Raw genomic sequence first — 27,188 nt, 5'->3', positions numbered from 1 at the left:
ACTAAGCCTATGTATATGTACTCTCCTAAACTGATTCTATTTTCAAGTATTTTTTCTTTTTAAAATTAATTATTCTTATTGAAATACTTATAAACCAATTAACCAGGGAACCGTGTGTCAGTAATGCCTTAAGGAATATTACTTATTGGGGTGACTGAGGCTTGCAGTTGTGATTGAATGTGATACTATCGGCCCCCCCAAGAGAGGGGTGAAGGCTGCGTCCCTCGAGTAGCCCCTTGAGGTTCGCTTAGAGCAGCGCTTCTGCTTTGGAGGAGTCTGTGAGCCTCTAGGCTACAGGGATGTGCTGTTTTAATAAGAGCCGTGCACAAGACAGTGGCTGTGATTTGGAGTCTCTTTTCTCCCCTCTACCATTCTTGAAACGGAACCGATCGCAAGGTGATTGAATACTTAATTCCAAACTAGTTCTGAGCATTAGAAATCACCAAGAACTTCAAATCCAGATGTTAAGCTTTCAAAACACGGCTTGCTTACGCCGCCTTTGAGTCTGTCCCCGCGCAGCGCTGCGCACATTACGTTGCGTTCCCGCACAGGGATGGGGGGTGAGAACTGAGCTGGGGCGGGTCTCAGCCCGGCCTCCCCTTCGGCTGAGCAACAAGCAACCCTGTTGTGCAGTGTGATCTTTTCTCCAGAACAAAGTTTAGAGCCTGCATGGAGTCAGCCTTTAAATATTAATGTGCCATCTCTGAAAAAGAAGAAATAAGGTGCAGATTGAAAAAAATAGAGGCTTTTTGGTGAAGTCCGTAAGTGCATTCAGTCTGGAGGTCACGGCCTATGACTTTCGCTCTCAGGACTCACTGATGGGGACTAAGATAAAGACGCTGATATTGCTCCTGTTTCTGGCATCTCGCTATTCTCTCTGCCGTCAACTAGTTAACTATGGAACAATTTTACCTTTTTAAAATGTGTCATTTAACTAAATCTATCTGAAGGTGATGAGATAAGTACACCTGCCCATTGGGTTACCTTAAGAGCACTAACCTAAATTCAATTGCTCACCGCCTTTAACAACCCTTCTCTGTCTCACAATGCTTACCTTAACCGCACTTTGGAGATGGTTGACTGTTATGTTCTACCACACCCTGCACCACATTGGGGTTCAAGCACTTAGAACATTTGGGGTTGCCATCAACAGAAATGTCCTGTACTTACCAAGTCAGCAACGGAAAAACTGAGCATAAGTGGAGGAGATCAGAAAAGTTTTCATCATATCCCTGAGAATATATGACTCTTCTACGTGAAACTGATGAAGAGATTAAGAGATTCTCATTTAGTTTAAGCCCTCATAGTTGAGATGGGGGTGGGAGATGTTAGATAGAAAGTTAGACCTGAGCGGCTGGAGTGGCACCTGCCCTGGGGTCCTGAACAGGGGTTGAACCAACAATGCCTTCAGACTGCCCCTCTACGGGTGGCCCAGCTGGTTCCTGGCTCAAGCTCAGAGGAAAACAACAGGACCTCATTGTGACCTTACTAAGGCCCTAGACTAATTATAATAAAATTTGCATTGCAGTTTTGAACACCTGCCCCCAAAGTTTTCTGTATGCATTACGGGAAAGGGCATGTGTCCAAGAAATATAGTTATATAACCTGTTTCTGTCAATCATCCCTGAATGCAAATGAAAGTCTTCACCCAGAAAGTCCCTTATTTAAACCATATATCCCAGGAGTTTGGGGTCATTGTCTCTCTCAACTGGCCAGCTCCTCGCTTGGAGTATACTTTCAATAAATACCACTTCGCTTTACTCTCATTTTCATTGACCTTAAAATCTTTTCCGTGTCCATGAGAAGAAAAAAGTTCCCAGCCTGTAACCTCAGTCAGTAACGGGGACTTCAGAAGCAGAGCACAAGCAACAGAGAATTGGTGTCATTCATGACCAAAGAGCCTAGCAAGTCCTAAGAGACAGCAAGTCGCACAATTAAAGATGAGAGGAGCTCCGGGTACCAAAGAGGTGAGCAGAGCTATTGAAAATGCAAACACACTGACTACTATGAAAACGTCATCCCTGGGGAACTGACTTCGAGCCCCAAATCCAGCAATACACTTTCACTAAACATTTACAGCTCCAAATTGAAATAACAAAGCTCTGTTTGGTTGTCAGATTTGATAACTGATGTAGAATATATATATATATTGTTTATATTTAAAAAAAGAAAGAAAGGTGTTCATGTCCTGCAAGTGTATCAGAAATAAGAACAAGTGGGAAATTCTCCTTTGGTCACACTCCTTAGTGTTCGATATACCAGACAAACTCTGGTCTGTGGTCACTGCGAACTCAGGTCTCATCTTTTATTTATAGCCATGAATTCTTTTATGACTATTTTTCAATGGTTAAAGTTTTTAATAATCATGTGCATGTGTGAAAACACCTTCTTTCTTAAAAGATATGTGTGAATTACTAAGTAGAAACTGAAAATATATGTACATTAAGCACTGTATGCATTTTATCATTACTTGCATTACTTTTTAGTAGGAGGGGAGAGGAATGACAGGAGTGGACTAAGTTAAATAAACTATTTCTAAATCCAAAAGTCTCAAAGCAATAGTCATGTGCTCATTTCTTGCACACTTTCCTGAAATAAAATTGAACACAGTTAATAGAATTAATGTCTCAGTGAACCCCAATTGTGTATGTAACCATTGGCTTCTATATACTTTATCTAAGAAGTGATTCTTGGTTGACTGTATAAGCAATGGGATTACAGTTAAGAGAGATGACCAGCTTTTGTTATCTACAAACTACATTGCCTTGGAGGTACTGAGACCAGCAGAGAAGAAAGGAAATTACACCGATTTGACAGACACACTGCTGAGAGCTTTCTATTATATTTCTACCACAGATGTTATACCACCATTAAATTCACACATTCAGGCCCTGGGAATCAGGTCCAACTGACATATAGTTTGGCTAGAACGAATCTACTGTATTAGTTTTTGTGAAAATGATTAAGCTCTGTGGATTCCAGATCAGTTCTATTTTTCAAGTAGTCAAAGGCAACTAGACACGAATGTAAGAGACAAAATGAGGAGAAGCCTGACAGTGAAAAAACTGAATCGCAGAGGAAGGCAACCTGCCATGTGACATGATCTGAGCCACAAAACAACACAAGGTCATCGATTTGGCAGTTGTTGCTTTTTTTTTTTTAACCTGCTAACATGCAACATTTTAAAAAGCCTTTTAAGGAGACTGTCCATCACAAAGGCATAATTTTAATCAGAATTCTTACAACATTTCCCAAATTCCTAAAGGCAATCAGTTCCACTCAAATTAGTAACTCCGATAAATCACCATTAATTAGCTAATATAAGCCAGCAGGTGGTTTTGAGCCCAGAGACATTCCCTGGTTATTTAAATTATGTATAGCACACCACACTAAAGAGTAAGGAAAAAGAGCACAGACACCAGTCTATTGAAAAAAAAAATCTGTTGAGGGATAACACTCAACCGAAATCTCCTGCAACTTTCACATCTTACCCAAAGGAATACAAGGCAGCTTTGACCCCCTGCATCAAAAAATACCACTCACCAACATCCGGCTCTTATTCAACATCGATTATGCATGCGTTGTACAAAGTGTGCACTGGAAGCTTACTTGAATATATTTGTTCTAGAAAGATTACCAATTACTAAAGGATAGCAGAGGAAGGATTGTTTTTCATGAATAATTTGTGACACAAGAGAATCTTTTTCATAATCTTTATGCCCTTGTGTTCCTTAATTGACCTACTCCAATTTGTGTAATTGAGGTTATTTCCTAGACTATAAAAGAGATAAAGCACCATGCAGCTGCCAACCATCTAAGAATGTATTTGAGATTAAATGGTGCAGAAGATGGTTGGTTTATATTGAAAATTGACTTGTCCATATAGAGGCAACTTTTCTTAATCCTACTAGAGATCTATCCCCTTACTCTCATGTACATCTCCCTAAACAGTTAAAATTTTGATAGTCTAACCGCAATACCTTTTAGCCAAAATCATGTTATACTCCAGATAATTCATTTTATTCTGTTTTGCTAATGCTATGTATAGTATATATCATTTAAAACTTCATAGATGTAATATCTCCTTAATAAGATTTCTAAAGCATGAGCATAATGAAATAAGTAGACATCTGAGCCCGACGACAGACTTTGCTGAAGAAAATCATAGGGTCTGATTCTGTTTAAATGTGAGAATTGAATTTCAGTGAACTGGAAATATGTTGAGTCAGGAGACATGCATTCATTTTAAGAAGACCAAAAGTCTTTTTTTTTTTAACTTTATTTTTATTGTTGACACTATTACAGATGTCCCCACCTCCTTCCCTCTGGCCATCACCACACTGTCCACGTCTATGGATTATGCATGTATGTTCTTTGGCCAAAAGTCTTTTGGAATGGAAGCCTCCAGAGATAAACTAGCTTCTGGAATAGGCTAGACTTGGTTCTGGGTCATTCTTCGAGCTCCATTTGGAGCTGCGATGCAAAACCTTAAACTTGTATCTTCATTAGGTCTGGAAGGGCCAGAAACCAGGCCAACCTACAGAACTGGGGAAGTGAGAGACTGCTCCCTCCAGTATTTCTCTAAACACACTCCCTTTCACCTCGGTGGAGGGTGAGAGGAAGACCCACTCCCCTCCTCCACCGACACATCAAAATTACCCAAAAGTAGCGCTTCTGTTTGAACTAAAATTACATGAAAAATCCTTTAAACAGGTATTTCGCTGCGTTGCATATTTGCAGCAGGGTCAAACCAAACGGAAAATCATAGCTACTTTGACTTCCTGAAGTTCGATTCACCATCAAACTGGGCAACTTCTTCGCAAATGCAAATGCCTAACATCCTAACGCGAAGCCAGTTGGAAAATCGGCACCAGGCGCGTTTGGAGTGTGGGGTGTTTTGAACATGTCTAATTTTTCCTACAACTCCCCGTCCTTGTTTGAGATCCCAACAAGTCCTGGCGGCGCTGCAGCCCCAGACGGCTCCGAGACGCAACGCTGACTTGTTGCTCACTTCATGTAACCATGCCCTTTGATATCTTTTTTTAAGTTTGTAATAATGCTGTGACTACTGCTGTTCACAAATATTTTATTTATAAAAGCTGCCCTCCCCTAGGGCCGGCACAGAGCAGCTACAAGCTGAAGGCGAGCGGGCCGTGCAAGCTGCACGCTCCGGGAGGCCCGGCCGGGAGCTCGGGCGAGCCCCCAGCCGCGCTGCCCACCCGCCACGCGGACGGCCAAGTATCTCTGCAAATAGGCTTTCCTGTTGTGATGTTCCTTAGACAAAAAGAGAAATACATTGTGAGGTAACAGTGCCCTTTCTTACAGCATAACTGCTAGAGGCCAGCACCACAGGCAAAAGAAAAAAAATGTTTTCCAAAACCTATCACCATCTTTATATTAACATTTTAATAATAAACCTCACACACTGTGTTTCAGAACATCGAGCAGTCTTTATGGACCCCACACTCTCAGTTCTTGACCATACTCTTCCATAAATTATTTAAAACGTCAGTACAGTATGAATCCAGGTAGGGTGGGCAGAAGAGCACTTTGTTTTGTATCAAAAGACCTGGGGTTTCTGAAGATGCAAAGAATGTTCTATCAGCAAGAGCTTAGGTAGCCTTCCACGGTGGAGTATTGAGCTTGATTATAGTTAATGGCTAAACTGGAATCTAGAGTGCAGGCTTTAGCTAAACTGATTGTAGCTAAACTATTTAAAACAGGAAGGAAGAGGTATTTTCATTTCCTCTCCATCTGTTGCCCAGCCAAGCTTTGCTGCTGCAGCGAACAAAGAACACTGCTGGGACTAACCACTCCGAGGCGTCTCCCTCCACACCCCGCATCCCGCCCCAGCCCCAGCTCCACGGCCAGGGGCTCTCTACCCACCTGCACCATTTCCTGTCCCCAGCCTGTTTCCAGGAGCCTTTGGTTCTTGCCAGCAAATTTTTTCTACTTTCTCTTACTGCACTCAGAGTGCCCTCTGCCCTTTTTCCTCCAGGCTCTTGCCCCACGCCTGCCTTACCCACCAGCCCACCAACTTCTGCCGCTGTCTTCCTCGGGCCCTTTGTCTGGTATCCCCACTGTGAATATGGCAGGTGCTTGATCAAAACTGGGGGTAGTCCAGCACGCACACCAGGCCTCTGGGTGTTGATGTTCCACATTTATTTGCTCTCTGAATCTGGATAAGTGGGCTCTTGATGAAGAATGACAAGGAATTCATTTCCACTTTCCTCTTAATTTTTCAGATGTTCACTCTTGAAATATGCTAGTGTGGGAGGACCACTCCCTCTCTCCACCACCAATACATACTCACACATCCCTACAGGGGAGCCGTATAAGCTGCTAGCCATGGAGCCATCAACCTTTGCCTGAGTATGGATTATAAACCAGACGTTTTCCAGGCCCCGGAAATAAAAGACGAATAAAACACAATCCCTGCCATCAAAGAGCTCCTTTGCAGACAGTAAGCAGATGAAGGCATACTGCGACAGCTGGTGGGGAGGCGTGCACGTCACCGGAGAGGGCACACGGCGGCTGCCACCCACGCTGCCTAGCAGAGATACTGCGTCTCCACCCTGTGCTCATGGAGTAATCAATACCTGTGCTGTGCCCTTTGGGGGACTAGCACGCACATGAGAAGACAGCTTGGGAAACTTGCAGGCATTTACTAGATGAATCTCTCTCTATCCTAGAAAATCTATATTTGAGGAACCTCTAAGTTCTCTCTCTGCCACTGTTCACCTATTAACTCTTCATATCTCTCCACTGTCTTCCCCTCTCTCTCTCTCTCTCCCCCTCCCTCTCTCTTGCACACACACACGCACACATGCATGCACACACACTCCAAACGCACTCCCCTGCATGGGAGACATCTAATAAAAACCTTCATTCAGAGTGAGAACAGCTGGGAGCCAGACGCATTGGGATAGTATCTGTACAGACCTAGGTGTACTCCAGGGGATATCAGTACTCATTCCTTTCCCTCCTGCCCCCGAAGGCACTCTGGCAATACTCCTCCTTATTGATAAGTAAGCCACTCTAATCAATAAGCCACTCTTCCTTCTTGAGAAATCAAGTCTGGGAGACTTAGGTTTGTGCGCATTTGCTCCGAGTGTCCCGTTAGGGGGTTCTACCTGTTCCTTTGATTAGCTGCTCCGTGTGAGGGGAGCTCTCCCCAGCCCGGCCTGTAGTTATTTCCATTCAAGCCCAGATGCAAAAGGATCCACACTCCGCCGATGCCCACCCCGTTGTGGCACAGCGTAGATGAAATGCTCTTTCAATTTAAACGGCTACATGAATTCTGTGTTTTTAAAGCTAAATAAGCAAAATGCCCAGCAGAAGAAAATCAAAGCAATCTGTAATAATCCTCCAACTAAATGAATTCACCCTCAAACTGACACTTGATGGAAACCATTGTGCTGAAGACATGAATGGAATTGGACGAAATATTTCTTTGGGTTCCATAAAACTGAAGAGTGTCTCGTATTCAATGCTTTATTGTCTTTGGGACACGAGAGGAAAAAAAATAACCCAGAAAATGCAGTCTGCTGTGCAGCTTGCTCACTTTTGAACTCTGTAAGCCATCTACCTCTAATTCAACCTGACACTGCTAATTTTGGCATTAGAGTTTGAAATGAAAATCAATATCTGTTTTGAGCTTGAAAACAGAGTGACTGTAGCTTGGGCAGAGCATGGCCAGGCACTTATTTTCAGTGATCTGTGAGGTGATAGAAATTTTCCAATTTAGATCCTTGTAAACACATATTCAGATGAAACCTGATTGTCTGGATAGAATTAACTATGTCGCATTCTCCCACCCTCGTAAGGCCTGTTACGCTTTTCAAGGTTTCTTGTATGGTTCCTTTCTTAAAAATCCCTGCTCCTGAGAACATCTTCCACGTGAGATTTAAAGACCTGCCAGGACAAAAGGTCTTTGACTGATGTAGGTGAAGAGCAAAAGGCTCAGGGCCTGAGGACGGATTTCTCTCGTGATGTCAGGCTGGGAAGTTAGCTAATACTTTTGCAGAAAGAAAGTCCTGTCTGAGAAATTTATTTTGTGTGTGTTTTCCGTTATCTTTCTTTACCTAATATTTCCACTAAATTCTCTTCTGAAAAGAAAATTATATTCTAAGATGTTTCATATACGTAGCTTAATCTAATCTAACCTTTACTTCAATCAGTAGGTGAATGAATTAATAAACTGTGGTACATTCAGAAAATGAAATATTACTCAGTGTTAAAAAGAAATGAGTTATCAAGCCATGAGAAAACATGGAGGAAACTTGGATGCATATTGCTAAGTGAAAGAGGCCAATCTGAAAAGGTTACACACTGTATGATTCCAACTATATGGTATTCTGGAAAAGGCAAAACTATGGAGACAGTAAAAAGCAGTGGTTTCCAGGGGTCAGGGCTGAGGGAATGATGAGTAGAGAAAGCACAGAGGATTTTTAGGGCAGCAAAGCTAGTCTGTGTGATACTGGTGGGTACATGTCATTGTATTTTTGTCAAAGCCTATAACATAACATGTTCAATACCAAGAGTGAACCCTAATGCATTCTATGGACTTTGGGAGATAAATACGTGGCAATGTAGTTAATTTCTATGTGAATATATGTTCTTTTACCTTTTCATACATGCATGGAATGCTTCCGAAAGGATACCCAAGAAGCAGTAACAGTGATTGCCGCTAGAGAGGGGAAGTATGTAGCTGGGGATCAAAGGTTTTGAATAAACTTTTCACTGCCCAACCTTCCAAAAAAAAAGAAGTACCATGTCAGTGTATTATTTATTTTTAAAAGAACTTTTAAAGTAAAGAATATGATATGCAAGGAATAACCAGAGAATTCTTAGAGCTAGTCCACTGGACAGCTGTCACAAAAATACCATAGACTGGGTGGTTTATGAACAACAGGAACTTATTCCTCACAGTCCTGGAGGCTGAGAAGTCCAAGAACAAGGTGCTGGCAGATTCAGTGTCTGGTGAGAGCCCACTTGCCCGGTTCTCAGATAGCTGTTCCTTCACTATGTCCTTATGCGGTGGCACGGCGGAAAAGCTTTCTGGGGCCTTATTTATAAGGTCACCAATCCTGTTTATGAGGGCTCCACCTTCATGACCTAATCACCAAAGGCCTCCCCTCTAAATATCACCTATCACATTGGGTGTGAGGATTTAACATGTGAACTTAAACTCAGTCAATAGCTGGGCCTATTATTTTTTCACTCCTTCACAAGGGACTCAATAAAATTCTTCCTCTGTAATGTCAATACAAACAGACCATTCTATCCATTTTACTTCCTGAAGTTTAACCCTCTTTACTACACTTAGTTTATATTTTGCAGTTTATAAAAAGTGGCCTCATGGAGGCCTATTTAATATCATTCCAAATTTGCTGTTTATATATCATCTTAATGAAAAGTATTATTCAATCCTGAGCAAGATTACAGGCAGTAAAGCAAAAAGTGTAACTATGTGACAATATTTAAATAAGAAAACAAGTCAGCCCAAGTAAGATATAACTGAGATGTGAGGGCAGAGACTGTGTAGGTGTATGGATATAAGTGATTCTATTCAAGTTGATGTGTAATTTACCGGACTTTCCCAGTGTATGCTATCAGATGCTGTATGATGCTGGAGCAGCCACCACAGCTATAAAGTGAACAATTTTGGTTTTCTATTCCCAGCTTTTTAAGTGAGACAAAAACAGCAAGATTGATGACTGTATATTTTTATGTAATTTATATTGATATTATATGTATTTTAATATACTTATATTAAAATATATTTACATTATATCTACATATTTATGTTATTTATATATTAAATATTTATACATTTATGTATATAAATTTGATATTACCTTATCACTGAAAAGCCTATTTTATATATTTATTCAACTTAATTCATTCCCATGAGATTAGCCATAAATAGTCTTTTTCCAGTAACTTTTATCATCTGAATATGCATTGTTATCATTTTTAATATCTTCCCATTATTAAAGCATAATTTATGTAGATCTTTCCATGTAGAACATGTCTGATTTTAAGACATAGCACCTTTTTTCCCCCCAACCACAGTGCAATGGAGCCAACGAAGGTAAATTTGAGGGGAGATTGTGTCGTAAGGATAAACATGCTTCCAACTCTGCTGTTTCTCTCTTCTCTCCTCTCTGCCCATGTATACTGCAGTTACAGACTAAAATGGGGAAAGGGGACATGATACCCTTTGTGTTTTTTAAAACAACTGAATTTATCAAAATTAAGATTAATTTGTGTAGCTGACACCATCTTTTATAAAGACAGGAAAGAAAAACAAGTATTTATTTAAACTTAACTGTTTTAAATTATTTGAAGCAATTATGCATAAATCTCATTTCTTCTCTGAAGCACTACAGAAATTGTGACTAAAAGTTTAAGTTTTTCTCTACTTTACTTGCAAGATGGGCAAATAATATATTCAGGAGGAAAACTAGTTCTTAAGAACTGAATATTTCTTAGGTAGTCATTAAAGAGTTGTCCATAGATCTTCCAGGAGGACTTTTTAAAAAAACATTATCTGGCATTTCAAACCAATAGCTTTGTCTTAATTATATATCTTTTGTGCACTCATCTAAAATCTTAAGGGGATGAAGGCCTGGGGCAGGGTGGGAACTGAGTAGAGGGGGGCAATGGGGGAGATAAGAGGGAACATCTGTAATACTCTCAACAATAAAAATAAATAAAAAATAAAAAATGAAAGGTAAATGCTAACTAACTAAATAAATAATAAAATCTTAAGGATAAACATATTCATCCATTCTTTCTTTCAACAGACATGTATTGGTCGTATGTGCCAAGCAATATTTTATGATGTCAAATTTTTTGAAGTAAATCATTCAGAAAACATTAAGCATGTACTATCTGTAAGATATCATGTAAGGTACTGTAGGTTCAGGATGAGTATATTACTTTTCAAAAGAGAAAAGGCTATAATCTGAAAACTATAAATAAATAGTAATTATGTACTTAAATTCAAACTACAGAAAGGTTTCAAAAATGACTTCTACTTATCTATAAGTCAAAATATATGCACAGTGCCCTGCCAGCATGACTCAGTTGTTGAGCATCAACCCATGGACCTGGAGGTCATGGTTCGATTCCAGGTCAGGGCACATGCCCCGGCTGTGGGCTCGATCCCCAGTGGGGAACGTGCAGGAAGCAACCAGTTGATGACTCTCTCTCATCATTGATGTTTCTCTCTCTCCCTCTCCCTTCTTCTCTCTGAAATCAATAAAAACATATTTAAAAAAATAATAAACATATATATGTATATGTGCACAGATATATAATATGCACATGCTGAGGACACAGGCTCTAACTCAGAGATTCTCTGCTTTTCAAATTTTTCACCAACCAATCAAGCTATCAAAGAATCTGAGTCCTGGCATGGAAAGCACAGCAGTCTTATTTTTCCTGAGATAAGCATTTAAATGCATTTATATGTGTTCTGTTAATGTCTTAGTGTTTGTTTTGAAACCCTGTGCCCCTTACTAGACTATCCTAAATTAATTGCTTTAAGAAATTGAACATAAAACTCTCATTTCTTCTCTGAAGACCAGGCACTAATCCCAAGAATTATGCTCTGATTGGAGACTGAGCTCCCCACTGTCCCCTGCTGCCATGTACTCCTAAATCCATCTAATTTGAACACTGCTACAAACGGTACCTGAGAACTTGTTCCACAAACGTTTTCCACTTGCTGGGTGCTCAGTGAATATCTGTTGAGTGAATGACAAATGAATAGGGGTTGCCAGTTGAGAGACACAGTGTGCATTCAACATAAACTATACCCACTACTGGAAAAGCAGTTTCAGATTTGCATCACTGAGAGTGGAATAGCATGAATCTCTATCTCTTTCATTATTATACAAGTGAAATAAAAAATATGTTTAATCAAAAGAGTGTTGGCTGAGCAATTGGTTTGCTGCTTGGGTGCTACAAAACACAGGTCGTAATGGCCCCAGCCTGGTCTAAGTAGCATTCCAGGAGTTTTTGTGTATGATTTTTATTTTTCATTGTCCTCACCTTCTCTACAAGAATGACTGATAGCCTTTCCTTGTGATATCTTGGCTTTTAAGAGTGTTGTTTTATCTATTTTTTATGACCAACCTTACACTTGTTAAGTGTAATTTTCGCTTTATGTAGCATATAAAAAAATATCTGTGATATGGTGCCCCGTGAATTAACAAGAATGGCCAGACAAAAGACAAGAAATCTTTTAAAAAATGAATGGTCACATTAAATACCTTGGATAGGTAGGCCTTCTGGGGATTTTTCTTTAATGCAACAAGAGTGCACCATTTCTGTTTTCAGAAATAGTTTCTTTCAGACATGGAGCTCGTCCAAAGTCATATTATATAAGTAAGGGCTTAGTTTGTACATTACTATTCTACATCTTAAAGTCTTACTAAATCCTTTTTTGATCAGTCTTATATTGAAGAGATCTATATTGATTTCTTCTACACTTGTTTATGGTATTTATTTTGATATACCTAAGATTAAAAGCCAAATTAACAAGTGTAATCAATTTTCTTAGTAATAAAGAAAAGTCCTCTAGTACCCTTACACACATTCATCTAGGGATAAAAAACTTAAGTGAAGATGTCATAATAAATGGATCGATTTATTCAATCACTTGGTATAAAAACATTAGCCCTGGGAAAGTGCTTTCCTCTAAGAGCTTTAGCTACCAAGTTTCACTTGTGTTGCACCAAATGATTTGCATTTTTAGAGAAATTTCATGTCTGCAGTGAGCTCCAGTGAAAACATGAATAAATTGCTTTCTTTCCCTCTTTTTCTGACTTTATGAAGCTGAATCCATTAGGGGTTGAGTCAAAGCATAATGAAATAAAGGCACCAGCAACTCACATGATGCAAACCCTGGGTTAGGATTAGTCGAAGCTCAGTTGTCCTGGCCTGTGTGTCAGATTAGTGGTCTGCTGGGACATCCTGGGGGCACGTGGCAATTTTTTTAACTGCTACATTAGAAGCAGTCTCTAGAAGACAAGAAATTAAATAGACAAATAATGATTAAGAACTAAATAGGCTTTTCACATCAGATCTCTACAAAGTCAGATAAATCAACCTCTCTGTGCCCAACACAATGCAGTTGCCTAGGAGCCTTTCTTGTTACCTTCCGTCTGAATTCTCTGCAATAAGAATGAGTGTAGAAGTTAGGAGCGCAGACGACAAATACCATTTGATTTTACTTATATGCAGAATCTAATGGACAAAATAAACTAACAAAATAGAGACAGAATCATAGATACATAAAGCAGACTGACAGCTGCCAGAGGGGAGTGGAGTTGGGGGCTGGGTGAAAAAGGTGAAGGGATTGAGAAGAAAAAACAGCAACACACAGATACAGACAACCGTGTGGTGACTGCCAGAGGGAAAGGGGGTGAGGGGAGGTAGAAGGGGGCAAAGGGGAGATAAATGGTGGGGGTAGGAGACTTTCCATTGGGTGCTGAGTGCACGATGCAGTATGCACAAGATGTGTCATAGAGTTGCACATTTGAAACCTGCATGGTTTTATTGACCAGTGTCACCCCAATAGATTCAACAAAAATATCTTTTTAAAAAGAAGCGTGGCCAATTGGCCTTACCTACATGGAAGAGCTTCTGAAAAGGAGAATTCTGGCTTATTAATAAAAGCAGAATGACTTTGGTTACTTAAAGGGGGAAAGGGGCAGATTTATCAAAATTATAATGTATCAATTACATAATTTTACTCACACAAAAAAAAAGGAGCATGGGTTTTGGATCCAACCCAACCTGGGTTTGAATCACCACTGAGACAGTTACGTATGTGTGATATGGAGCAAGTCAATCTCTCCAACCTTTGGTTTCCTTTTCTGTACAACAGGGATAATAACACCTGGAGCACAGAGTGATTGAGAGGTTTTTTAAAGAGTCCTAATTACATCCCCTAGTACAAAATATATTTTCAATTCATGGAAACAAATTTAATTTCTACTTAGGACCTGAATGTTGCAACTGAACGAAAAACAAGCTTTCACTTTTTACAGAGCATGCCATTTCCCCCTACCATAAATAGTAAGTATAAGCCAGAGTAAGCTTATATAAAACAATGAGTCTCAAATTTTAATGAGCCAGTGAATGGTCTTGAGATCCTTTTAAAATGCGAATTCTGGCCCGGCCGGGCATGGCTTAGCAGTTGAGTGTCGACCTGGGATCCAGGCGATCAGGGTTCGATTCCCGGTCAGGGCACATGCCCGGGTTGCCAGCTAGCTGATCAATGACTCTCTCATCATTGATGTTTCTGTCTCTCTCTCTCCCTCTCCTTTCCTCTCTCCAAAATCAATAAAGATATATTTATAAAATGTGAATTCTAACTTATTACGCCTGCATTTCTAACAAACTTCCCGTAATACTGCTGGGAGAATTGTTTTGGTTTTTTAAAGACGGTCTGTTTCTAGGAACCAGAAATTGCTAGAAACTTTGTTGCTGACAAGGTCCATATTTACTCATTTTACAATATTTGGACTGGGTGTTGTATACCCACAGCACCTTTTGTTTGGAAAATCTCAGCATACATTGGAAAATTTATGTTTTGCAAAAAACATTAATTTTTACATCTCTAGATTGTTTATTGAAAATATCATCTCCTTTACAGTCCTTTGTTCTAAAGTAGTCTGTTCATGAAAAGAACATGGAGTTTGTGTGTCTTCTGAACTATTATATTTTAAAGGCACCAGAAAAATTCAAAATCCATCTACCAGTATTTAGGTTTATATCACATATATTACACTTCACATAATTTGGTCAAGGAAAATTAAACTTTGGGAGTGATGATGAAATGTTTACTGCTTTTAAGTCATTAACTCTTCCTCAAGCTTCAGTTCAGGGAAACATATAAGCAAGATAAATTTTTAGATGAATGTTTAAATTAGAGATAGACTTCCTGATTTTTAGATTTGAGATATATCAGTTTTCAAATCTTAGGGTTTTTTTCTTTTTGACCAAAATAGTTAAAACAAAAAGTATAAACTAAAATGTAAAAACAGAAGTAATGACCAGCATATATCCTTAATTTATCACAGTTTACTTTCAGGTGCCATTTAGCATACAATATAAGAACCTTAGAAACTTACTTCCACTTCTCCCCTCCCAGCCTTTGCAGTATTGTTGTCATATATTATACTTTTACATATATTATAAATTGCACACTCTATTAATACTATTTTGTTTAAACAGTCAAATGTCACTTGAAGAAATTTTTAAAATATATTTTATATTGATTCATGTACTTACTACTTCTGATGCTCTTAATTCCTTAGCATAGATCCAGATCTCCATCTGGTGTCGTTTTTCTTCTGCCTGAGGACTTAATCATTTCTTGCAGTGCAGTCTGCCGCTGATGAATTGCTTCAGCTGTGTTTGTTGAAAAATCTTTATTTTGCATTCATCTTTTCTTCATTCTATTTTATTTTTTCCATCACCATTTATCTCCCTCTATCATCTTCCATCTCTACCCACCCTCCCCGTGCCCCCCACGCAGTCATCACAGTGTTGTCTGTGTTCGTGATGCCTTCATTTTTGAAAGCTATTTTTACTGGGTGTAGAATTCTAAATTTGACAGTTATTTATTTTTTTTCTTTTAGTACTCTAAGTTTTTTGAGCTTGGGGTTTGTTGAACTTCTTAGATCTGTCGGTTTGTGATATTAATTTTTCAGCCATAATTTCTTAAAAATATTTTTTAAATTATTCACCTATCACCTTCCAGAACTCCAATAATATATAGTATGCTGCCTGAAGCTGTCCTAAGGGTCACTGATGCTCTGTTCATCTTTTTAATTCTTGATCTTTCTTTGTCTCGTTTTGGGTAGTTTCTACTCTGACTTCAATTTCACTAATGTTTTTTTTCATTGTACCTTCCATGTCTCTAAACATTGTTTAATGTCTAAAATACAGTTATAATAACTTTAAATGTGTTTGTTCCAAATTCTAATGACTGTCAGTTTTGATTGATTGATTTCTCTCCTCATTATGCTTCTTTTCATGGTTTGTAATTTTTATTAGATGCCAGAAATGTTTAATTTTACCTTATTTTTGGTGCCGGGTACTTTTGTAATCCTGTAAATATTCTTGAACTTTGTTCAGAAGTGCAGTAAAGCTATCTGGAAACAATTTGCTCCTTTCAGGTCTTGCTTTTCAGATCTGTTAGGTGGGGTCAGAGAAAGATTTGGTCTGGGGGTAATTATTCTCCCATCTCTTAGTCAAGAACATTCTGGTTACTCTACTCAATTCCCTATGAATTATGAGGTTTTCCATTCGCGCTGGTGATAACAGGGAACATACACAGCCTTCTATAGACAATGTGCACCGTTCATTCACATTCTTTTGCATTGTTCTTTTCCCAGCCTTGAGTAGTTTCCTCACATATATGCTGTGATGTGTACTTTGCGGAGTATTTGAGGGGTACCTCTACAGGCCTCCTGGATTCTGTGTGAGGCTTTCTCCTCTCCAGCACACTGACTGCCAACTCTTATTGCCTGGGTCTCCCAGCCTCTCAACTTTATCTCCTCAACTTAAGGGGTTTGCTGGGTTCTCCCTGGGCTCCCCCTCTCTGAACCATGACCTGGAAACCCTCAAGGCAGCAAGCTGGGCAATTACAGAACTTATATTGTTTGTTTCCTGTATTGCATCAATCGCTGACTTTTGTTGTCTGATATCCAGTATCTTCAAAATCATTGTTTTATATATTTTGTTCAAGGATTTTGTTTGTTTGTTTGTTTGTTTGGAGGGGGCATTGTTTCAAGAAAGAGAATAATCTGATTTCTGTCTCTCCATCTTGACTAGAAAAAGTGTAATGTAGCATTAACAGGAGAAATAAAAACAAGTATGAAGACATCAATATTATATTTATTTATCTTAAGAAAATATTTAACATCTACATAGATTGATAGACCTAAATGAGAAACTTTCATTAAAGTTTAGATATCCAGAAGAAGAAATTCAATATAATTATGTGTCAATATGGTATCTTCAATGCTTCATCCAGGTCTAGCCCCATTCCATCTATTTAAGATGATAGTGCTTATGGGGAAAGAAAAGAACCTATATTTCTGAGTTAGAATATACTTCTGATCCTTGTATAAATTTTAATAGGCTTCAGATATTAACAAAACCCGTTGGAAAGGGAATCGCTATATACCAGATCCTGTAATATGAAGAATGCATGTCAGCTTTTGACACTTAAAAGAATCTACCCAAACTTAAAAGATGCGTCCTGCCTTAAAAGTTTACATCTTGACTGTTATACTCAACAGCTATAGAACAACCACATCAAAATTTCTACTTCAAAACACAGAGCAGAGTACCTTTCTATTTGTTAACAAACAGGAGGAGAGCCTTACTAGAAAAAACTCACGTATTTTCTTGGTAGAGTGAAATTAAGTCTATAATGTCATTTGGTTTGTAGAATTTCTACGGAACTGTTAGATGAGCCGTGCACGGACAAGATGAATGAGAAACCAATATTACCAAAAAAAGGGGGGGGAGAATGAGGAAAGAGATGCATCAAATTATATACTAGCATCAAATACATGGACACATACCTGCTCTCCCCGAGACTAAATTTCACTTTGTGATTGACATACCATTTCACACACACACCGAGACCCATCGTCCCACTTTGCTCTGTGTCGCAGGACACCGACTTCAGGCTGCATCTCACGGGTTCACTTCCCTCTGGCTCCCGGGTTTGGATTTCTCCTGAGGGTGTCACCAGCAGGGGATCTGAGGTTAGGAAGGTAAAGAAGTCCGGGCATTATTTCTCTGCCTCTGTCTTCAGCTCAGTTCTGCAGCTGTGACATTCAACAACTGCTGCTTCTAGATTCTGCTGGGTGACCCCTTCTCTAAGTCTCTGCTTCTCTCCCAGGGTGCAATAACACCATCCTGCCCCCCTTTGCCTTCAGCCCCAGGGAGGTGACGGCATGGCATGCCTCCCCTGCAGGTCTCGGGGGGCTTCAGCACCCCCTGTGGGTCCCTTAGCCCTGCCCTCACCTCTCATAGTCCGTTCATTAGCCTCTTGAAAATCCCGACTGAAGGTACCATCTGTTTCCTCCTGACTGACACCCACTCTTTCTCTGCTGAGTATCGAGTGGGGTGCTAAAGGCAACCGGGCACAAGAAACATTAGGAAACTTCCACCTGCTGTCCAGCCCTTTCCCACGCCGTCAGCTACCGCGGGGAGCGTGCGGGACAGGCCCGGGAGCCTCTGCCCGCCCAGCGCCGCGCTGGGGACCTGGTTCAAAACCTAGCGTGCGGCCGAGAGAGCTTCAGAATCAGCTGTTCCCAAAGGGCAGCTTCCGTCATGTGATTCTAGCGAAAACTTTATATAGGTTGTTTAAGATAATAAAACCAGAACTGTTGATATCTTTTTCAGAGATATACTATCATTTCCTTACTTCATCTATAGCTAATTTATAATACCTTGGATTAAAAGTCAGACATCAAATTATGTCTTGTGTTGGGATTCAGGGCTTATAAGAATATATGTTTAACTCATTTCTTTAAAAAAAATTAACCGTTGTGATTAAATGAGTGAAACTACATAACCATTGTCTAAAGAATAAATAAATAGCCTGGCCGGGCGTGGCTCAGCGGTTAAGCATCGACCTAGGATCCAGGCGATCAGGGTTCGATTCCCGGTCAGGGCACATGCCCGGGTTGCGGGCTGCAGCCGATCAATGACTCTCTCATCATTGATGTTTCTATCTCTCTCTCTCCCTCTCCTTTCCTCTCTCTGAAATCAATAAAGATATATTTAAAAAAAAAAAAAAAAGAAAAGATTAAATAAATAAATAAAGTACTATTTCTTTATTTGGAGTTATTTTATAATTATAGAGTGTGAATGACAAATTTTTAGTTTATATAGATATTTCCTCAAAACAAAACTCTTTTTTCCTTAGGATAGTTGCCTTATAAAACCATATTGTAATCAGGCCATTGTAGATGTACTGTTGTATTAATGTTGATGTACTGGGTTTACTTCCATGGTTTTAATTTTATAAGACTTGAATACATGGAACGGAGGGAGAGACTTTTTTTTTTTTTCTTTCAGAAATCAGTTTCTGAGACACTCTATTATCAATGAGAAAAAAGTAGTTTCTACTAAAATTGAATCTATGACTTTAAGTAGAATGTGCTGAAATACTAAAGCAAAATATAATCTCTTCATGGCATAATGCTAAAATAACCCATAAGAAAAAATCACCCATAAGAAATGAGCATTTTTATACATAGTATTTCTTCTTAATTGTTTTCATAAAACACAATCTGTTTTACTTTTTAACAAAACCTTTTGAGTAATTTTGATAAGGTCAACAGAAAGCAGTCTTTTAACATTAGGTGATCAACTTTTTGACAATAGCAGGACCGGCGTAGCTAATGGAATAATAGCCTGCAGGGTCCAGCTAAATATGATATACGGACGTAATCAACCCCTGTGATGACTACTCAGAAGTAATCCCTTTAGCTTTGAACTGCAGCATATATTTCAGCAAGGCAAAAACCATATGAAGAAATTCTCTGCAGGCCACACTGATACAATACAGCCTTCATATCTTGCTCTGTGTGTTTGCTGTTTATAGTGAGTTTTAAATTTAAGGTAATGACTACTGTATATTCATGTGAGTATACAATACTTTTGATTTGTTGTGGAAAGGTTGAATCCATTACCAGGGGTCTAAGTCTATAAACTCTGACATAACCTTTATGTATGAGTTATTATTTACTTTTTTCTAGTATAAGGCCACTAAAAATGTTTTGCATGGCAAAATTATAAAAATTCACCTTTTCAGTTACAAAACTACCGGGTAGTGTCTCTTCCATTTCAATTTGCACTTTTCTGCAGACAACATTTTTAAACTGTTAGTTTATTTATAAAGTTTATTTATAATACTGTATTACATATTTTTGAAAATTATATGCCATTGTTTTCAAGTAAAGGGATGGGGTGGTAGGTTTATTGCAATTCAGCAATTGCTGACTTATTCTATTGTTCTTTGGTGTAATGTAGGCTAAGTGGTGGTATGAATGAGATCCTTTTGTTATCCACTTGAGGGAATCTACCATTTGAGAGTCCTCACTATTAACAAACCAGTGCCTCTTTGAAATGGGAGACAATATAAGCAAATAGCACGCTTTCAACTTGGTCTTGGTCTGGTCTCCCTGCTGGGGTGAAATTGGTCCTAATCGTCTAGCTTCATTGACTGCCTACAGATGAAACATCTCAAACCATACCGTCAGTCAGACTCACAGCAGAAAACCTAGGTTAGGAATCAAAATGAGTGCCTCTGCAGTGATAGAACCAAGAGTGAGCAACCCTGTGGTGCTCTCCTTGTGGCCAATAGATAAAAGTATGAGAAAGCTTGAATGATTAGTTCAAGCCTTCTCCTATGTAATTAATCACTGCTAATGTTTCCTAGCACAGAGAGAACCTTAATGTCTTCTATTTAAACTAACAAATGTGGCCTAAATTGATGAAAATAGCTGCAGATATAGCTATTTTTCTCAGATAATCTACTTGTGAAATATTCCACAATAAAAATCACCATTTCTCAACATCTGGGGAATGAATGCTAAACAATTATTTGAGACTACCCAGGCATAATTTCAAATTTAGAAAATCCAGGAAGGATTTCTCCAGCTTAAGAGATGTTGTTACATCCTGCCATCAAGAATGCTGAGTTTAAGACATTAGATGGTATAAAATAGGCATCGTGATGTTAGCATGCTGCCCTGGCCAGTGTTGCTCAGTGGTTAGAGTGTTGGCCATGCACCAAAGGATCTTGGGTTCAGTTCCTGGTCAAAGGCACATACCTGGGTTGTAGGTTTGCTCCCCGGCCCTGGTCCGGACATGTGCGGGAGGCAACCAATTGATGTGTCTCTCTCACATTGACGCTTCTCTCTCTCTCCCCCTTCCACTCTCTCTGAAAAACAATGGACAAAATATTCTTAGGTGAAGATTGAAGAACAATGATGTTAGCATACTTATATATATTGTGAAGCAATGAAAAATATTTAATTAAGAAGCCCAAGGTAGTTCTTTTCCTAAAAGAATGATAGAACATACTAGTTAAGGTAACAGCTAAGCTCCTATTTCAGGAGCCCCAAAGGTACAGTAGCTGTAGAATATGTTTGTTTCTCTCCTGATCCGTGAGTGAGTCATCCGTATTAATGCGGCAGCCTCACCGACATTCAAGGGGCCATGACCTTCCCTCTTGTTGCCTCATCATTTTCTAGGACAGGGTTTCTCAATCTTACACTATTGACCTTTTGATCTGGTTGATTTTTTATTAGGGAGCGGAGACGAAATGCTGTGATGGGCCTTGCTGGATGTTTGGCAGCATCCCTGGCCTCTTCCCACTAGATGCCGGTAACGCCTCCACCTACCTGTTGTGACAACCAAAAATGTCTCCAGACATTTGCAGACGTCCTGGTGGGGCAAAATCACCCGCAGTTGTGAACCACTAAGTTAGGGTATTGTCATTGCCTACATGGTAGAAACTGGATCATAAGGTAATAGTTCCATGTGTCAGATTGAGAAAAAGGGAAAGTTTAAGGAAAAATTAATGCCCAGTGTCTAACACTCAGCCCCAGAAGCAGAAAGTATCACTCTGTCCACATGCATTGGTGAGAACTTAGCCTTGTGACTTCAACTAAATATTTATATGCTCATGTGGGAGGCAGCAGGAATTACTGGAGCCATGTGTGGTGGCCCAGAGAGGATGAGATCTAGTGAGGAAGCAGGGGGTTGGCCTTCGATGGGAGCACAGGGAGGAGAGCAGGGGTGAGTAACTCCTGACATGGAAGTTGTGGTTTCTTCCCTACTGTCTTTTATTTCCTCTGTGAAACTAGAAAATAAATCATCAACTAAGAATGATGATGTTGAATAGAAAATATCAAGGTGGGGAGGAACAGTGAAACAAAGAAAGAATTAAATAGGTATCTAGGAATGTAGAAGAATGAATGGACTAGGAATGTTTAATAGGATCGCCTAAAACCATTAAGGATCCAACTACTTGTCTGTGGCCATGAATTTAAAGTGAGGCCCAGTTGTATGTTTTCTCCATCCACGCTGAGCTATACAGAGCATGAGAAGAACGGGTGCAGTGGTATTAACTGGGGTTATAGTTTTGTGAAGAGAGTATGACAAAGTGGGGGAAGGGTAAAGAAGTCAGGCTACACGCAAGGGAGTGCATGGCCGTGGAATTTAAATTGTATGAAGAAGGAATAGAAAACATCAGCGTGGGCAGGAACGGCGAAAAGGTGGCAGGATTGGAGGTCCTAGTTTGAAGAATCTCTGGGGTTGGAGTACTAGAGGGAGTGATCTAGAAAGATTAAGCAGTCAAGTGCAGTGGTCCCTCGGTTTCCGAATGCAATCCGCTCCCGAAGCCCGTCCGAGTTCTGAAACATTTGGGAGCCGAGGGATCAAAGGCCAGCAGCGAGGCCTCAGGATCCTGCCCTCAGCAGAGGCCGTGGGGCATGTTTGACTTCCGAGGCGTGTTCAGAAACCGAAGCATTTCCTTCTGGGTTGAAGGCTTTCGGAAACCCAAATGTTCACCAGCAGAGATGTTCAAAAACCGAGGTACCGCTGTAGTTAAGTGCAGGAAACTGAGCTTGAAGGGGACTTGCAGTCACTAGTAATGACTAAGTCAGAGTATGACCATGGGAATTAATGACTGCAGTAGGGTGTAGGCCATACCTAAAAGAGTGGAGCTCAAGGAATTGAAACTTGGGCTGGAAGAATCTTCTATGTATACCTTGAAATTACTAAATCAAGAATGTAGTAGTCAAGTAACAATGAGCCGATGCTCAAATCAAATGATACCTATTGTAGATATATCACAACAATGCTTAGTTGTAAAAACTGATGATGGGAGGTTTAGGAAGAGGAGGGAGGCGGAATGTCCTGAAAGAGAACAACAGGGCTGAGGACACCTGCCCAGCTCCAGGCCCAATGGTAAGAAGACAGGAAAACAAAACTAAAAGGGCTTCTGGACTCACAGTGTCCTCAGAAGACAGCCACATTCTGTTAGGGCAAGAAAGTAAAGGAAGTTTCAAAAAATCAGGTGAGAACACAGTGGAAGTGTTTCAGGAATTGTGGTGGGTGAGAGATGGAGACACCATAGGAAATATTCAGATCCTGGGGAAAGCAGAATACAAGAAATGAAGGAGGACCTGGAAACTGAGGCCTGTCGTAAGTAAGGATCAAGTACATCTCATTAGATTAGTTTCAGTGGCTTCAAGTCAAAGATAGAAGGGCAGATATGAAAGTTAAGTAACAAATTAACATGTCTATTTGAATCTGTTAACTTCCCATATCTTACTTCATTATTTGGGTACTTTATACTGCTCTCTAAATTAATTTTCCTTCTGAGTATTTCTTTAACAAGTCATCTTATCCCCCAAATGTGGCTGTTCTAGTTGCATTTTCTGTATCAGGAGAATTCTGTGGGTTAGACATTCAAGCATGGCTTGGCTAGACATCCATCGAGGTCATCCAGCGGTGGTACTCAGCTGACAGATGGGCTGGTTTGAAAAGTCCAAGAGAGCTTCACTCACAGACTGGAGCCTTGGTGGGATGGCTGGGAGGTTGGGCTCAGCCGGAACTATCAACTGGAGCATCTATTCATGGTCTGTCCAGGATGGCAGTCTCAGGGTTACAGGACTTGTTACATGATGACTGGCTTCTGCCAGAGCAAGCATCCTAAGGGCACTGTGTGGAAGCTGCATAGCTTTTTTGGACTTAGCCTCAGAAGTCAGGCAGTTACTTGCTCTCCATTCTTTTGATTACAAGAGTCCTGGCCTCGCCCAATTTCAAGAGGAGGAGAATTCAATTCCACCTCTTGTTGGGGGAGTGGCGAGGTCACACTATTGAGGAAAAAGTAGAGTGGGGCATATGGTTGTGGCTATCCTGGACCAATATCATCTGCCCTGATGACACAGGTGAGACATATTTTTATCATACAGATGATAAGGGTAGATATCCCTGAAAAGGGATTCCCAGGTTCAAGCTCAAAATAACTGTGAGCTGTATTAGTGATCAACCATTAGTTTATACATCTTTTTTTTTTTTTCTTTAGGAGAGTCTGAATCCACAACAGAAAGTTTACAGCAAACCTCAGAGCACTTGGAAGAAGAACTCAGTAGGTATGATAAATTAAGTAACTAGTTTCTATTAAGTGCCCATATTGTAAGGTACTAAGTATAACCTAATTCTTCAAACGCAAAAAGAATAATTTCAACAAGAGCTTGATAAGCTAATTTTGAAACACTGCTTTTAAAAATATCACAGGTTTACTATTAAATATCACATAAGGTTAAGTATTTTTAATCTTTTAAGCTATGTCTGAAAATTACAGAAAACAAAATAATATCTTTCAAAGCAAGTGTCTTTTACTTTCTAGCCCAATATAAAATTTTATTTTATAACTTATTTTATTTCAGATTTCCAGACAATTTAGAAAGAGAGAGAAAAACCAGCTTTTGACTCAGCAGCAAAGCAAGAAGAAATTTATCATGTCTCCTGAGTCTTCAATTATCTGTATAAGAGTATGCGACACATAATATAGGTAGAGTTATAATAAAACTATGCCTATGTTTTCATTGAATTTTGTATTGCAATGTACAAATTTTGTCTAAAACATCTAAATCCATGAAAATAAAATATATCCCAAATGCTTGAATATTAACAATTATCCATAAAATAAACTGTAAAATGTTTCCTTTTTAGATAGATAACACTATTTCCACAAGAAACACTATTTCCACAAGAAATAGTGTTATCATAGAATCAAAATTTGATTGTGTCTAATGAGAAAATAATTATAAACTTAAGGAAATCTATGCTGAATAAATATGGGGAAAGTATTTACTAAAAACCCAGGGAAACTTTTCAACATAGATAAAAGGATTCTAAGCAATAATGACTATCATATTAATAGGTACTGTTCAAAACTGTTTGCTTTAACTGTGTAAAGGGAAACCGTATTTTCTCTACTCACACCACTTCTGACACCAAATGTGTGAGTTTTTCCACACCAAGCAATTCTCCAACTACTGACAGACACTGAGTACCTTACAATTTAACTCAATTCTGACACTAACTGCCAGGGAATAGTCTACAAGGCTGTCCCCACTTCAGAAACCAATCACAAGTCCCAAGTTGTCGCTTGTACTTCTGATTGCATTGGCTACAAATCAGGAATTCCCGTAACCCACTCCTCAGGTTCAGTGATTTGCTATAACAGCTCACAGAACTCAAGGAAACATGTACTTACATCTCCCAGTTTATTATAAAGGATATAATGAAAGATATAACTGAACTACCAATAGAAGAGATGCATAGGGCAAGGCGTGAGGAAGGGGCACAGAACTTCCATGCCCTCCCCAGGCCTGGCACCCTCCCAGCACCAGCTGGGTGCATTTACCAGCCCAGAAGCTCTCTGAATCTCACTGTGCGGTAAAGTATTTTCTTAACCGTTTCCATTACAAATACCCCATCCCATCTCACTCTATTTAAAAAGTAAGATTAACCATAAGACAACTTTTTTCCTTTTATAAGAATAATTCTAGCCTTGAAGTTCTAAACTCAAATAACAGATACCTTTTTTTTCCTCCTCTGGAGCCTTTTCTGTAATAATAGCCTTTTGCTGTAGTGTCTTCTGAAATTAATTTTAAGATCCTTTAAAAATGTTTGGAAAGTTTTGTGAGAATATTTTTAATCAAAATGCCCACATCTTTGAAAACACTTCAGGGAATTAGATACATTAAACATAAACCTGGTTCTAGCTGGTTTGGTTCAGTGGTTAGAGGGTTGGCCTGCAGACTGAAGGGTCCCAGGTTCGATTCCAGCCAACGGCACGTACTTCAGTTGCAGGCTCCACTCCACCCCAGACCAGGGTTAGGGGCCTGTTATCTCTCTCTCTCTCCCTTCCACTGTCTCTGAAAGGCAATGGAAAAAATATCCTCGGGTAAGGATTAAAAAAATAATAAATTTTTTTTAAACATAAACCTGTCGGGAAGGTCAACAGAAAACAGATTTCACAATCAAATGCTCAACAGCCACACTGCTATGCCTTCTGATGGATTTAATCAAAAGGTTTCTTTAGCGGTTTCTCCTCAAATTTCAATGTGAGTCATTTTCATTTGTGAATCTGAAAACAAAATCAAGATTTTATGATGATAGATGCAAATCACAATTGTATCAAATGCTAGTACTTATCTATAAAAGGCCCTTGCATAAATAATGCAGCAAAGACCACTCACTGAGAATGTATAACTATTCACAATGGTCTCTAATTCCTTTCAAATCCAAATGGCAGCGCCTAAAACACAACATTCCATAATGTACTATAATTACTTTTGCTTTCAGTTTCTCCTTTTAAAAATTGCTGTGATATTATGCCATTTCTGTTTTTCATGCTCTCTATTAAGATTTTCTAAAAGTGGGTAAGAAATTCATCCCAGCTTATCGTAAACAAATATCTTTGTGCCCCCACATTTTAGGTAACACTGAAAATACCCTGGTAGATATCCATTGATGGAACTTTTAAAGGGCCCTTTATCTTCCCTCCCGCCCCTACACTTTTTCTCTTTTAAGGGGCCTTCCTTTCCTCTCACAGGATTGCAATAGAATATCCACGCAGGGATGATGGTGGATACTGAAATAGTGGAAACATATTTGGTTAACTTTCAAGAGCCTCATTCAAAGGTAAAATATAGGGATTTTTTAGAAAAAGAAATGAACATAACTTCCATTAAGTGAAAAGCTTTAAGGCCTTCTTTTCAAAATTACTTTATCCAGATATTTTTAGAGAACTGTATCATATCGTTACCACTAACTGGTATTTATCTCCCCCCACCCCCCCCACACACATACCATAAATTGTAAACTGGTATTTATCTCCCCCCCCCACACACACACATACCATAAATTGTAAAGTATACTCTGGAGAGTAATATGGTCATATCATTTTTGGATTTTTGAAAAAGGTTATCTCAATTGGCTAAAAATTAAAGAAAAAACCTCAAATACTGTAGGTTTAGTTAATACTTCACTAAAAAGTTGATTTTCTTTCCACACATCTTGCTTTTGTATCTTTCTCAAACTATTTGAAA

At 39.3% G+C, this 27,188-nt stretch overlaps 1 protein-coding gene across 2 annotated transcripts in view; it reads left to right on the top strand.

Annotated features, from left to right (window-relative positions):
• Window positions 1–24,750, top strand: part of TTC29 (tetratricopeptide repeat domain 29) — a 315,521-nt gene extending 290,771 nt beyond the window's left edge. Inside the window, exons 12-13 of one of the 2 annotated variants that reach the window (XM_081136670.1) lie at window positions 24,152–24,218; window positions 24,516–24,750. In XM_081136670.1, the coding sequence (XP_080992796.1) occupies window positions 24,152–24,218; window positions 24,516–24,558 (110 nt within the window). In that variant the 3' untranslated portion in view covers window positions 24,559–24,750. The remainder of the gene's footprint in view (window positions 1–24,151; window positions 24,219–24,515) is intronic. The other variant, XM_081136671.1, reaches the window with a different exon arrangement.
• Window positions 24,751–27,188: the final 2,438 nt, after the last annotated feature.

The sequence above is a fragment of the Miniopterus schreibersii genome (assembly GCF_964146895.1).
Source record: "Miniopterus schreibersii genome assembly, chromosome: 4".
NCBI lineage: Eukaryota > Metazoa > Chordata > Mammalia > Chiroptera > Miniopteridae > Miniopterus > Miniopterus schreibersii.
Note: the sequence above shows the minus strand (reverse complement) of the source record. Positions and strands in the feature narration are given on the sequence as shown.